Source organism: Tympanuchus pallidicinctus, unplaced genomic scaffold (genome assembly GCF_026119805.1).
Source record: "Tympanuchus pallidicinctus isolate F22 unplaced genomic scaffold, pur_lepc_1.0 scaffold8, whole genome shotgun sequence".
Taxonomy (NCBI): domain Eukaryota; kingdom Metazoa; phylum Chordata; class Aves; order Galliformes; family Phasianidae; genus Tympanuchus; species Tympanuchus pallidicinctus.
This window is the reverse complement of record NW_026294802.1, coordinates 5512341-5527903: the sequence shown is the minus strand read 5'-3', so window position 1 is coordinate 5527903 and position 15563 is coordinate 5512341. Positions and strand designations below refer to the sequence as shown.

The 15563-nt window shown below is 38.8% G+C and overlaps 1 protein-coding gene across 8 annotated transcripts in view; it reads right to left on the bottom strand.

Moving 5' to 3' along the window:
• Positions 1–3790: 3790 nt before the first annotated feature.
• The window catches only part of BICD1 (BICD cargo adaptor 1), a 170698-nt gene continuing 158925 nt past the window's right edge, over positions 3791–15563 (bottom strand). For 4 of the 8 annotated variants that reach the window (XM_052667272.1, XM_052667276.1, XM_052667275.1 and 1 more), the window contains one exon: positions 9680–9891. In XM_052667272.1, coding sequence (XP_052523232.1) covers positions 9804–9891 — 88 coding nt within the window. In that variant the 3' untranslated portion in view covers positions 9680–9803. Of the gene's footprint in view, positions 9892–15563 lie in introns of all 8 variants that reach the window. The other 4 variants (XM_052667271.1, XM_052667273.1, XM_052667278.1 and 1 more) reach the window with 2 other exon arrangements.

The window sequence follows — 15563 nt, the reverse complement described above, 5'->3', positions numbered from 1 at the left end:
AGCAAGTCAACACCTAGAGAGCAACAGACAGATCAAACATAAAAAGAAAGGTAGAACTATTAGTTCCAGATCTGGAAGAAAATTTAATTGTCTCAGTGTTGCAATGCTCCCTGAGCTTTGTTTCTTTCCCTAAGTCTAAAAAACAAGCTGCCAAGCACTTAAGATTTCAGCTAATCAGGCATATGGTAGATGTACAAGAGTCTCAGCACACTTCTTAGTAATTAATAATTACTTTAAACGGAAAGACTTTAAAACCATTGCTGCATTTGAAGACTCCTCTGTTACCTTCACCAACTTTTGTGTGCATTCACTGTATCCCACATTTCACGGACTCCTTAGATCTTCATGGCTTGAGATGAGATTATTTGGAGCAAAGACTCTGAAAAAGATTTGACCATTTGTTGGTCCTCTTCCACTTTTAAATTCTCTTTTACATACCAAATGTCAAAAATAGCACTTCATTCATACTTTGACTTTTCAATACATTATTGGGAAACTACACGTGACAAACAGACCTTTCCTCCAGAGATCTAACAATGCCTAATTTTGGAACTCAGTACTTCAGGTTCTGCAGTATACTTCCAAGGCTATATTGACTGCAAATGGGCATATCTTTACAATACTGAAATGTGCCACATTTTTATATTCAAGCATAAACACAACTAAGCGTAACTGCATGGGTGAGGGGTGCTTTGAGCATGGACTGAAACTTCAAAGACGAGATTGGATGGGGGCCTGGGCAGCCTGGTCTAGTACCAGTCCTGGAGGTTGGTGGCCCTGCCTGGGGCAGGGAGATTGGAACTTGATTATCCTTGGGATCCCTTCCAACCCAAGCCATTCTATGATTCAAAAACTCCAGAATCTTAATTTGGGCTCAGACACAGATAACGTGCTCATGACTTTGAGAACAGTCTTTAAGGGAATGCTGTCAACTTGCAGGAAGCCCACATTCTCTACCAGAAAAAGAACATCTACATTCTACTGCACTGACATTGTTAGGGGAAGAAATGTTTTCCCATGTTTAGGCAGTGTTATCATCTTGGATTTAGTGAGTCAGATTGCCTTTTTAGTTTATAGGCCTGACACAGTCAGAAGGAAGGCGTAGGTCTAAGGATATTAAAACAAGCCTGCTGATGTTAAACTTTAGCTATTTATAGTAAGGCTCTATTAATACCAAGAACTACAGAGAACAGGGAACCAGCCCTGAATGAACCCAGAAGCTAGAGCAATATAGCTTCTGTCGCATGGGCCTAAAACTGGCTGACAATACCCAGCAACCACATCTAAAAACCACTCGCTCTTCATATGTATGCAGTGTGGATATACGCAGATAGGCAGAGAGGCAAGTGTAAAGAAACTGGGCTCGTCTTAAACATTGATGATGTTTTTTATCCTCTCAGTCCCAATTTCTCTACCTGTGAGAGATAACAGTACCCATTTTGCAAAGATGTCTCAAGAATTAATTAACATGCACAGAATACTCCGAAGATAAAAAGAACTTAGTTGCATTTGGCTTAGATAACAAGAGCCTTTGAAAACAGTTGTGCCTCCACAGAGGCATTTCCTTTTTCAGTAACGCAGGACATTGAGATTGCTGGTATTTGTACACAGTACATTCTTTTGTTTGAATTTTACACTTGACCTGACTGAATTTGAGTCACAGACTAGCTGGAAAAACATTTTTCAGTCACATCTTCAAACTGCACAAAGTACTACATGTTGTGCCCATCATCCTCTGATTTCCTTTGCATAGCTGAGTACTTGAAAACCAGATGGAGCCATCTCAAGTCCAGGCAAGCTCTCTACCAGCCTCAGGATCTCTTCAGTTCAGATTTCAATGCAGCGAGATAGAAGCAACGTCCGTTCACTTGGGACAATCAAGTTTCCCAACCAGCTAGGAATGCCACAGCTCAAAATCCACCTGACTACTTAAGTAACTTTCCTGTATTCTAATGCGTGATGGTAGCAGCCATTGAGCCATGAAGGATAGCTCCGTGTCACTTCACCTTAGAACACTAATAAGCTGTTAGGAGAAAAATCTCCCTCGGATGGATCCGTTCAAATCATCTGAGCTTACAGAAGCTGTAGGTCCCTGAAAGAGCTTTCCTATCTTTGTAACAAAGCACATCAGTCTAGTGTAGGTGGATAGAAAATGCACACTAAACACAATAGCTTTTTCAGGCAATTACTCACACCATCCTTTGAGAAGCAAGCAGTTGTGCCTGTGCTTTTAGCACATCTGGCATTATTCCAAATAATTTCCCAGAATACATAAATTATCTATTTCAGCTCCATTTTTCCCTCTATATTTAGTTCTGTAGATAAAACCTGCCACAGACTTGTTTGCACAGTCTCAGAATGCAAAAAAGAAGTGGCTGTCAAGCTCTTCAACGTGTCTCTCCAATATTAGTACCTTTATTCTTATTAATGGTCTCTTGAAATCAGGTTTTAACACTGCTCAGAATTATGCACCATTTCTGAGAGTCCAACTTGAGGAGCTGGTGGCCTGGCAGTTGTCTGTAGCACTGAGAGGTGAACCATAGAACCTGCTGTCTTGAGCCACAATTGGGAGTACTCCACCTTTCTGTGAGCACAGCTGCAGGATTCAGCCAGGAACAAGAACATGCAGTGGTAGGAATGGTGAACTTGAGCTCCAGGATCTTCTCCATTATAATCTAGCACATTTTTACAGGAAATGCAGCGGTTCACTTGTCAGAAGTCACCTCCCACTTCAGAACACGAGGTAATGGTGCCTCTCAAGGGACAGATTATACAGACATCTTCTTTGGAAATTTAAGATGTATTTTTAGATTTAGAAAACACATACATTTGTAAACTCAGACCATTTCATTGACCTTACTCATAGCGCTGCCTCCACGGGAGCTGTGCAGGACCACTTGAAAAGATGATTCAGAGAAAGGGGCAGGAGCAACTAGCATTAGTTTCTCAAATCAACTTCGCCATGAGAACATTCAGAGAAGTAGCAACCCTCTGAGATACTGCTTTCAGAACAAATGCACTCAGGAAGGAAAGTCCACTTTCTCTCTTACTAATTCTTAGAAAACCTTTTCATTAAAAATAAAAAATACAGGGGAGGGGAGAAGAAGAATGCGTGGCAGATGAAAATTCTATCTCAATCAATCACAGTTTTGCTAGGATGATTCTGCAACACCTGTTTCTAGAAGTTGCACATTTGCTGCCTCTCAGGGTCTCTGTGTGCACGGAGGGTCATCGCAGGAGCTGCAGCAGCCACCTGCCCACCACAGTCTCGCTCCTGAAACACCACAGGCCTGGCTGCTGATGGAGCGCGGGCCACAGGCCCACTTGCTTCCAAAGCCTGGCACTTCGACAAGCAAAGAAGGTATTTCTGACCTTAAAATTGCAGCCACAGTATGCTGTACTGCACACAGCAATCCCAGCCCACTTTTAGTTCGACTTTACCACTTCCTTTGGTGACCCATTCCTTGACAGTAGAGATTTGCATCTTACACAAAACTCTTGTAACTGACACCTCATTACAGATGCTGGAGCATTTTAGAGAATAGCGAAGGCTGATGAAAATTGTATCAGGTGAATAAGCCTTCACTATCTCCTCTATCTCAAAAAACAGAGGAAGCATCTCTGATTTAGTTCTGATTCCCTTTTGGTATTTATTTCCCAGTTTCATTTCCTTTCATTCTAATACCTTTTCCATTCACAGTTACAGACCTGCAAGACATAAATCGATGTAAAAGCACAAGCCAAGACACTGCAAACTGACAGAAATAAAAGTAGACCAGACAGCATGGAGGTAAATGAACAAAAATGGCCAGTTTATTCACTGGAACAGTTATGCATTACACTGTAATTTTAATTGGAACATAAAGATGTAAGAATCAGCATACTGGCTTTTTTTTTTATTATTATTTTCTTCAGTATTAGAGTGTTTTTCCCAACCATTTGGCTGCATGATCATATTACACATGTACAAGCACAGACTTTATGAATCCTTCACAGGGCATTAATCTAGGGTTGTCTACAAGGAGTTACATGGGAATTACTTCAATTTTTAAAAACAAATGATGCATTTTCAGAAACAAGGATTATTTAACTAGTTTTTTGTTTTTTTTTTCCTTTTAACAAGAAGTAGCAACAAGAAGAGTTTCCAATACTCAGTCTTCAGCAAATGAACATACATACTTTTATATTCTTCACCACCCAGAAGCACTCCATCATTTAACCCCAAGAAGGCAGGGCAACATAACACCAATTCAGTGTAGGAGTAGCTGAGTTATTACTGCAGTAAACATACAGTATACAAATCTGTATTTGTCACAAACTCCACCAACATTAAAACTCTTGTGAAAGGAACACAGCAACCTGAATGGTTCGTTAGATACAGAACATCATGCAAATGATAACATTCAATAGATTACAAAAGTCACAAAACACCAGTTTTTTTTGTTTTTTGTTTTTAAAGTTATTTATAAAGGATCAAGTTAATTAACCCTTTAACAGTCAAACCATAGGGTTGAAAAACAATGGGGAAATAACTAATAAAATAGACTTAGTTTATCCACTGGCATAGCACACCAGCCACACCAGTGCACAGGAAAAATAACAAACACCAACAAGCTAGATAACTCTTATTTCTTATTCACATCTGATTGAATAACAATTCAGCTATCAAATTAGCCTACTAAAAATTTTTAATCAATCATTTTCATTATTCCCCAAATGTTCTTCAAATCAAGTCAGTATATAATTTAATTTACAAATACTGAGGAAAAAAACCAACACACTCTTCGCTGCTATTTCTTTAACAGTAAATAATGATAAACTAAACAAATGTGGAGCTTCATGGAAAGACATTTTGAAACACAGGGCCTGATCACCTAGTGTCTACTTGCATGTTGACATGAGTCACAGAACATCACATTTTTCCTTTAATTTTGTTAGTTTGTCACATGGCTTTTAATAGATTTCATAAGGGTCTTCTGAAGAACAGGAAATAGATTAAAATCCTGTATGGAAAAGTAATAGCAGATAAGCAGGTCTAAATTGCACCAAAAAAAAGAATGATGGCTACAATCCAGTCAAAGAAAGATTTGCTTACCCATCCCAAGAATCACAGCTTGCTAACTACTCCAAAAGGAGGAACCTCCAAGCAGAGATCCTTCCCTGGCGGCAGCCATCCCTTATATGAGGTTAGGGAGGGGTAGAGCCAGGCTCCAACCCTTCCAGGCACACAGGTGAATTACTTCCACTGTGTTCTCGGGGCTGGCTGTGTCACCTCACCAGGTGCTCAATCACCGGTTCAGGCTGTGACTAAGCAGTTGCCATACAGATGCAATACAGATTTAAGACATATACCTCAGAATGAAATATAAAGTCCTGCTGATAGCCCCCTTGCCTTTTTAACACAAGGAGTATGTAGATCAGAGAAGAAATAAGAATTTTCTGGCTTAATTATGGATATGGAAAAGCTACATGATGTGAAGAATCTCAAACACATATTTTATGTGCCTGAAGATGAAAGACAATTGTTGGTTTGGATTTTTGTTTTTTGTTTTTTCTCTTTTCCATAGGATGCTTAATTAAACAAAAATAATAAATGAATAACAAAAAATCTTCAGTGGTTAGAAAAGCCTGAATGCTGGATATTCCTTTCAGACTCACTCTACACACAGCAAAGGAAAACTGAAGAAAAGTAATTGGAATTCTTAAAGAGGTATTAATAGTATATTTCAAAGTTAAAACATCAGTGCCTGCCGTTTTCAAACACAGATTTCCTATCTCCTAGGTGGATGGGCATTCTCCATCAAAGCAGGGAAACAGATCTCAGGAGGGCTCATGTAATCTACATCTGATGATGATGACGATGGTGGTCAATCCAGATACGGCAGCACAACTCTTGTCATTGGCACTGCATGCTGAACAGTAAGGTTGGTATCAAAATAAGGGCCCAGATTTGCAGGTGTCTTTAGCAGTGTGATGGGATCTGGGCTGTGTTTTACAAACAGCTGCATTGCAGTATTTGCAACACACCTAGCATGAGCAGCCTCCACAGGCGAGGTCACATTTCCTACGTTTAAATTTCAGAACAGTCTTTTTCTTAACACTTGAATTTGGTAAATGGCTTAAACGTGTTAACAATCTTTTCTAATCCAAAATAAATGGAAGGTCGTCTTGGCATTAAAACTCGCAGTGTTACTTTAGTTACAGTTCTACCTATGAAACCTATTGTATAGCTATGCTTATTTACTATGAGAAATGGGGATGGAGCAAGCACAGAGGTGCCAACCTGTCAATCAGATCAATCAGAAAGAATACCAGTACTGCCTCCACTTAGAAGCCAGAAACATCCACACAATCAGCATGAGAAATGATAATAGTTCCTCTTTCTGTTAAAGCCTCCAATAACCTTCTGATAGAAAATATATTCTCCATACTATTGCATCTTACAATTTATATTTATTTATTCATCTCCCACCCCCCTTTTTTTTTCCACTTCTATACATACCCTACAAACTGGATTTCCAGAATTGTGCCATTTCTCTGAACAATGAAAAGTTAAGTTTCACTAAACAAGAAATGAAAATGCCATTTCAAATCCAAAGAAATTTGACAGCCGTCACAGAGAGCAAAAACTTCATTTCAGATATGAAAATGAGAGCGGAATTTGAATTGCTTCCTTCCCGTGCAGGACACATTTCAGCATTTCTGAGCACGCTCAACCAACCAGTGGAAAACATATGTATCCTTTTTACTTCCTATTTAGAAATCAGTGTAGATGACACCCCACCATAAATCAATTTTAAACGGGCAAAGAAAGTATATTTTGCAAGTCAAAAAAAAAAAAAGGCTTTTGTGTCTGTTTTTGTCTGTATGCAAATATTTCCTACAAAATGGTTCACAAAGTTGCCTACTATCAATCACTACATAAAAAAAAGAAGAGTTTATCATCTCAAGTTCAAGATATGCATTTTATTTTGTACTGGTTAACTGACAAAAGTTGTCCCCGGGGACCTACACAGTTTTATAACTTACAATGCAGTAACTACAGCCATTTGTACATTTAAATTGGTTTGTTTCTAGATCTCTTAAATTTCCAACATTTACTTGCTTTATTACATATTAAAAAATGTAAATTGAAAACTTAGAAATGAAGAATTTAAAGCTTAAGAGGATAAAAAATTTAATAAACCCACTTAGTTCTATAAAACAGGGCCACAATTTCTATACCATTTAATGCTGTTTCATAACTCTTAATCGACATGGACATACCGGCATGTTTCAATTTCCCAAAGTTGCTCTGCAAATCACAACTGGAAACAAATACATTACCAAACAAACATTCCACTACAACATTTTTTCCAATATATTCATATCTATATAGAAAAGAAATGCATTTCACTGAACTCCTGTTTAACTAAAATTCAGGGAATATGTTTGATTTGGATATGAAAATAGGAGAATCTATTCCAAGTACAGCCTGTAGTAACTCTACTCAATGTGCGACGCAAATTCTTTTTCTGCTTAACCATCAGTAATAGCTGTCCTTATTGGTCAAAGGCAACAGCACTGTTTCAGAACTACAACTACACCCTACACCAGTCTGCAAGGTCAGGAATTGTGAGGTGCTCACGGGAGGCACCATCTGCCTCCAACAAAAACGGTTTTGTCGTCGTTTACTTTTTAGTAAAAATCAAAATAGCAGCTAATATTCATATCAAACAGTGTGACTGAGCTGAATGAGTTTTATTTGACTTTTCTCTGACAAGACAACATGTAGGTTAAGTATGACACTAAATAGTTATGTAAATGCATACAGGAAGAACCACGTGAACTGCATGGTAAACCTAAGCAGAACATTGCCGAGAATTGTCTGTTCAATCTGATCAGAATTTGATGACAACTTGTTCCTATTTTCTTCACCTTCGACTCTGAATGTTTTGTTACAATAGCTCAGCTGCTTTGCCAAGGCTGCAAGTGACACACACCGTTGATTACAGAGAATATTTCTATTTACAGCACCTTCATTACTGGTACCATGGAAATAATAATTGTTAGGCACACTGATTGGTCACCGATTCTTTCCTCTGCTGATGTTTTGTGTATCATAACATTTGGTAAGCACTGTTTCTAACAGAAGCCTGAGTTCATTTTCTCAGACTCAGGTAGAACGTGAAAAAATTTTTCCAACCATATCTGCAGCAGTTTTTGTCCAGCTGCTCTCTACCTTAGGCTGCGCTGTGTTTCCCACTTGTAAATCATACTTACACTGCAGAGAAGGAATAAAAACGTGGAAATATCTAAGCCTTTGTTCTGTAAATAAATTAAGGCCACCTGACAGAGCAAGGACTGCTAATTACCGACAAGTAGGCAGCACTGAAGACTTCTCCTATGTGATGACTAGATGAGAAGTCCAGAGGTGCTGAACCATTACACCTTAGCAGCTTACCTTGCTGTCAGGTACTGTGCAAAGTAAATTTTGCTATCCTTGCTTTTGTTCTGACACTTGCTATTAAAAAAAATAAATAAATAAAAGAACAACCCAACCCATTATTCAGCTTTTACAGGAGAGAACCTTGAACTAGGAGCACTGTGCACTGTTGCAATAGAGTCTGTGTAGTGTAGATCACCTGAGTATTTGTCATAAACTGACATGAGCTAAGGTTCTGGATCTGTTGATTTTTGGCAAGGAAGAAATGCACTAAAGTCCTGCTAGCTTTGATCCACACCATTAAGTCTGCCTGCAGGAGTTATTTCACCTTAGAATATTTCACACAGAATACCTGCAACTTCACTGTTCATACTATTCTTTCAGGGTAAGGCCTCAAGCTAGTATCCTGAATATGGGAGCAGGAAGAAAGAATGTTTTTAATTAGCACACGACATTATACTTGTTTTAGATTTTTTTTTTTTTTCTCAGATACCAAATAGAAAGTAACCCCAAAAAACAGCACCAATTCATCTACTTGTCTGAAATGCAAAACTAGAATTACAATGCAGCAAAACGGAAAACAAACCAATACATCATCCTCTCATCTCCTTCTTAAACTAAATAGTAATCTTCCAGTGAAGAGCCCGAACAAAACCAGAAGCTAGTGAAATAGGAATTAAAAAACAAGTGCATAAACAATATCAGTGCAGCAGCAAAATATACAGTCATCACTAACATTTCAATTCACCCCACTGCCAACATTTTTGTGCAATAAAAATTGGCCGTGTGCTGGCCAATACAACAAGCCTCTCTTTAATATTAACACAGTCATTCTTCACTTCAGCTATTTCTGCTTGTTTAAAAAATAATAATAATAATTGAATACAACTGGTGCAAAAAAGACTGCATTTTATAAACACAAAATTATGGTGCAAATAAAGTAAGAAGGAAATATCACACCCTTAGCGACGAAAGAAAATGTGAACTGGTTCCTATGGCTGAACTCAGAGGTTATGAGGGCAGGGTTTAGTAACATACTTTATCTTTATTAATACTGGCTTAAGTCTCTCATTATTTCAGAGGTAAAGCCAAGCAGCTGGGAGGAACATTTCTGTTGAGATATTAAATTTCACTACACTTTAGTTGTAAAGTTTGAATACAATCAGAGGAACCATAAAAAGTCTTCTTGATAGGTTGGGCTCTGTGCTTTGTGTTCTTCTTCTCAACCTTCCCTCAGTTGCCAGAGCAGTGGATATGAATCCAGACTTATCGATGCAGCAACAAGGCAGGATTGTCTACCCGCTCGCTGGGAACAACCCGAACCTTTGTTGCATGAACTCCACTCTGTTTGCGTTTTCTCTTACGTTGCATATGAAGATTAGGGGTAAGGAGGAGGCTTAGAGAGACAGTTGAGAGGGGCACACTGAGAGCTGGAATGTGGCTGCTCTTCTGGAAGAGCACTAGGACTGAAAATCAGAAAGAAAAACAAGTGCTTAAAATACACGGCAAAGTTTTACGCACAGGTAAGTTGTTCAAGGCTGGAAACAAACTCTAAAAGGTGAGGGAAACTCATCTCTAAATCTGCATCCTTAGATACGCAGCATAAATAAAGAAAATCCCCAGCATGCACACGTTGAGTGACACTTGGATGTATGACGTGAAATGCTGTACACAGCCTGCTTGACAGTTCACAATACGCACACAATACGGCCGTTTGCATGCTCTGATGAAAAATGCTCTGTAGAGAAATGAATGCATTTGTGAAAGGGGGGAGCTAATTTGAAGGGCGAGACACACTCGAGGGTTAAGAATTATTTATTTATACACAAATGATTAATAGCTCTAGGAGAGTGCTAATGTGGAAGTCAGGTTTCATCATTTTGTGAAAACATTGTCTTTTACTGAATGTGAGCTATGAACTATGACATTCAAATAACTACAGTCTGACCTTCCTCATCAGGCAACATAAACACTCTGTATTTTGTAATCAAAACTTTCCAAGAGTTTTTGTTTTACATGTTTGAATTCTCTTCAGTTCTGTCTTTTTCTGTTGTTGACTATTTTTCATGAACAACTGTTCCAATGATAGCATTCATCCCTCAAGCCTCTACGTGTGCAATTATAGTGTTCCCTGTCATACGGTACAGAGGGGTCTGAACCAGCTTTCAATAAATCAGACGTGGGTGGAGTTGTGGTCTATTAGTGGCAGCACAAAGATAAGGGGCAGCTAACATGAACACACCCCCACGCCTTGGTGCAAAGTTCCGTAACATTCAAGCAAAGCTTCAACTACACAGCTTTGCTCACTTCGCTCAGCAGTGCATACTGTGCAGCAGAGGGCAATGCAGATGCTGCTCAAGTGAGCCCCAAATCATTCCTCAGCCTTGGCTCATCCTGTTTTATGAAGGTGAACTTCAGCTCATCAAGCTGATGCCAAGCTAAGTGTCAGGCATTAAACTTTCAAGGTAAGCATATGGCAAAGCAAGATTCCAAAGCAGAATACAAATAAATGTAATTTATTAAAAAAATATGACTGGGAGTAGGTTTTTTTTTCTTAATCCTTCAAACGTTCTATGGTCTTGAAGTTATTCCAACAGTGATACATGATGAATCACAATCAATTCACAGCCCCATCTTTAAGAAAACCTGCTTTTTTCCCACTTTCCTTCTTTAAAAAACATGCAAATTATCTCTGCAGTACAGACTATCGAGTGCTGGCTGAAGGCACGCAATTAGTCTATTGCTGGAAACGAATCAATCTGAAATGCCAGCGGTATTTGAAAGTCTGCCATTGGAAATGCCAGCAGTACTGAAAATGTCTGCAGTTCCACATATAGGAAACAAAGAAATGGCACTGCACTTCCCAGAAGACACAAACAAAGGTGGACTACTGCCATTAAGAAAGGAGATGGCAAAGCCCAGGTTTTAAATCAAGGGCGTTGAGGAGATTATGCCCCAAAAATCCATAGGTATTGCAATTCAGCAGGAGTTGGAGCCCCTGCACCTCTGGTCCTCTTTGAAGATCAGAAACTTGCAGGTCCCTGCCCCTGAAGATGAGCTGCTTGATTACAAAATGGCTGGTGAGAGTGAGTTATAGGAGCTCAGGACCTCATAGGTTCCATTTTGAAGTTGGCTGAGTAAGTCAGTCCCAAAGAGTTGACTGCTTTTTAGAACTATGACTCCTCAGTTCATATATCATCTAAAACTAACCACCTAGGCACAAATATTCCAGTCAAAAAATATGTTCTTGAAACTTCCTAGGTGAGCTTATTTAATCAAACACCCTGAGAAGACACCAAGCCTGTGTTCTCTAAGTATTTATTTCCATGGCTGTAATCATCTGTTTGTTCTGTCAATTCTGCACCATACCAATGCAGACAGAGAATCTGAAGAGGGATCTGAGAGATCTTTTCTTACTCTTCTCAAATGAGTCTGCCTCAGGAGTGTCAGGAGATGGATCCAAAAGGTCTGCATTTACTCTAGAAGCCATCCACTCATGAAGAGACATCTCCAGGCTTCAGCACCTCCTAAGCTTTCAAGGTAGTCTTTAAAAAAGCACTACTAAGTCCTTCAGAGAAATAAAAGCAAATTAAAACTTTAACATGGCACATGCAGGGAAGGCAAACAAGATGGTTGTGTTACTCTGGAAAGACAGCCTTGCTCTCCTCCATTGCTGCCCCATTTCTTTTTTTTTTCTTTTTTTTCTTCTTCTTTTTTTTTTTTTTTCTCCTCAAAATAACTGTAATTGTCAGAAAGGAATAGAAACTCAGTGTTTTCCTTTCTCATTAGCAGAGGTATGTTTGTCTTTTGGGGCTTTCTTCCCAGCTTTAAAAATAAACAACATAAGATGTTCTTGCTTCAATGGAGAGGACTGGTGAGAAAATGGCCATACTTGAGACTAGTTATGTGCAGTAATGACCTGAAACAGGACCTCTGACACAAGTAGACTTTTCCTCTAAACACATTCAGTCTCATTACCATTATGGCATCAGTTTCAGCACAAAATCAACCTTGACTACAAATACTGTAATAAAAACTATTCCAGAATATGCTCTGTTTAGCAAGTACTACACTTAGAATTACATCCTTTTTTTTCCACAGTAACTGTGTGTGGCTTCTCACTTTCAAATACAAGTATACTTCTGTCCACAAAAGGAATTGAAAACTTTGTCTCACCATTCCCTTTTCAACCGAAAATAAATACTAGGGGCATTGAGAAGAGAAAAAAAAATTACAAGGTTATCAGTACAGGTACCTTTGCAGCAACATATATACACCCATCACTTACAATCCTAGTAGATCTGACTCTCATCATAACACTCTACTGCTGTGCCATCCTCCTTTCAGGAGAACAACACACCCAGTTGGGTTATGCAAATCACTGCAGCACTATCTAAACAAAAATTGCATTATCCATCAAGCAGAACCAGCAAGTGACACATGGCATGCAGGGTGCTTTTTATGGCAGGACAGGTGATGGTGGCAGCAGGTCCTGGAGCTCAGCTATCAGGCATATTGACAGTTACAGGCAGTAGAGGGTGGCAGGTGAGATTAGGAACATGAAGCAACAGAAAGACATGGAAGAACCTAAAGCTGTTGGCTACTAAGTGAGAATAAGAATATTGTTACATTTCTGCCCAAGGATATCTGCTGCTTTTTAAACATTTCTGTAATCCTTTCTTTAAAGGCTGCCATCATTTGGGAAGATATCCATTCAGTTGATGAATATGGCCCATGTAATTTTTCATGTTACTATTATTTGTTTTTAATCAGCTCTCTCCCCTCCCAAAACTCACAAAGCTCATCATGTAGTTCTAAAATCAATTGAAAATTATCATGCAATGCTCTTTGGCGTTAGTAAATATTGTGTTGTTTTCTTAAAGACATCATTCACATGCAATATTTTCTGGCATAGGTTGTAACTGTAATGAATCAGCAATGGAAAATACAAACAGACCAGCGATATATTCAGAATGCAACCCTTTCATGTGCATCTTTCCTTATTCAACTTTAATCTTATTTTCTTAACAATTAACCCTATTTTTTATTTCCTATTTTACACGAAATGAAATTATAATTTATTGCAAAATAATGAATGTTGGTTTCATTTGCAGTATCAGGACTTTTGTTTTGTTTCTGATTGTTTTTTAGACAACGTGGGTCCAGCATGTGATCCAAAGACAGACACATTCTTGTAAACATTGGATGACAGTATTAGTTTAGTCTTGTGCAATATAATACATCAAACAGACAGCTACTGATGTTAGGAAGGGGTGAACACCATCCAGTACTTTTCAGGGTAGGCCTACGTCTGGTTGCCTGCCCACAGTTCTGGACATAGAAACTGAGGTGAGGCATGGAATGCAGAGTTTAGATTCTCACGCATTGATTCATCAGTTTCCTTTGAAAACCTCTAACAAAAGGTTCTCCTAGATTTTCCAGATCAGGTTTTAGCAGAAACATGCAGGCATGAGCAAGAAGACAGACAGATGTACAGCTAATCAAAGTGACTAGATGACTGGAATCAGCACACTTTCACAACTACTGTGAAAAATCAAGAGATGCACAAGTGCCATTTAAAACTGAGCACAGATATTGGATGAGGAAAGCTCTCTGTGTTTAATGTTAAAGTTCAGAGCGGACCTCTGTGCTACCTCAGAACAAACTAGTTTGAACACCATTAGGTATATAGCAGGATGTGGGAAGCTTCTTTACAGGCTATCTCTCGATCCTAGGTGAAATGCCATTGAGATGTCACATGACTGCAAGAATGACAGTAGAGACTTAAAAAACAAGCATAGCTCTCTCTTAAAATGGGTGACTTTAGGGCTGGACACAGCTTTAACATAATACCTTCCTCATCTGACATCACTGTATGATTGAAAGCAGTTGTGCTACATCAGGAGGAACTCTAAAAGGAGGAGGAAGGACATCACAAGCTGCTGTCTTCTTCCTCTCCTGAGTATAGAAAACCTGAACAAACTCACATAACTGGTTCTTAAAAAGCCAGCGATTTTCACTGCAGATTTCAATCATTTCATTTAAAGCATTCACAAACTCATACCATCATACTCTCTTGCACCAGGTCTGTTATGCTTCACTGCTTTACAAGGCTACACAGCTATGTGGCCAAGACAAGGAAGGCATCAGTGTTGATATATAAAAAATACTACCGTGCTTCTTCTTAATCAAAAGAGTACCAATCTAGTGGTAAAAATTACAGTCCTTTGGAGGTCAGTAGTTCAGATAAGTATAGCAGTATGTCTTCTTTGTAGAATGACCAATCTAATTTTTAAAAATATTAACCACATTACAAAATTAAACATTTTATGTGCCATTGTATACTCTGATTTTATTTGGAAACATGCCAAAAATGACTTCTTGACCAATATATCCAGTTCTGATTGTAGCTAATGAGATCTTTCTAACTGAGGAAGCACTCAGGGATAATGCAGAAAGCCCTGAGGCTTTCCCTTGGAATGTGCCCTTTCTACAGGTTAGTCTGCTGAACAAAGCAATGCTTGCCAACAAGTGCATAGCAGAGTTAAGTGATGTAGCTTTTCCCTTCTGAGAAGGATGTTTAAAACTGCAGAAGCAATAGTTTGCTAGCATTTAGGGGAGGAATAACAGAGAAGTACATATGAAGGGGCTGTTCCAAGGCCGTTGGAAGACTTGTGAGCTGGCAATAGTGCTTAGCAGTGCCTCATGTGCAGCCTGAAAGCTCTACCCCATCCCCCCACCAGTCTGCATTATTACAGCAAGCTTCTACACATGAAGTTTAGCGTTCTGTAGGAAATAGTTTTATCGCAAATAGGGCTGTAGATCAGCTGGGTTGCTATAGATCAGGGTAAGGTCTAAAAATAATGGAAATTGTTTTAAATGAGAAGTGACTGTGCACAGCACATACTATGAACATATAAAAAACACACTGTCATCTCTTTTTTTCTGAAGTTGCTGAGATCTCACAAGTACCTTTAAAATGCCACCCTACAAAAATGGAAATCTGTGCCCAGCCCTAAAAATCAAGTCCTCCAATTTATCTAGCAACATAGTAGAATCATTGCTGTTTTGGCAACATGGAGAAACTGTATGAAAAGAACAAATGAGGGCTGCAAGGTACAACTTCTCCTTCTTTTAA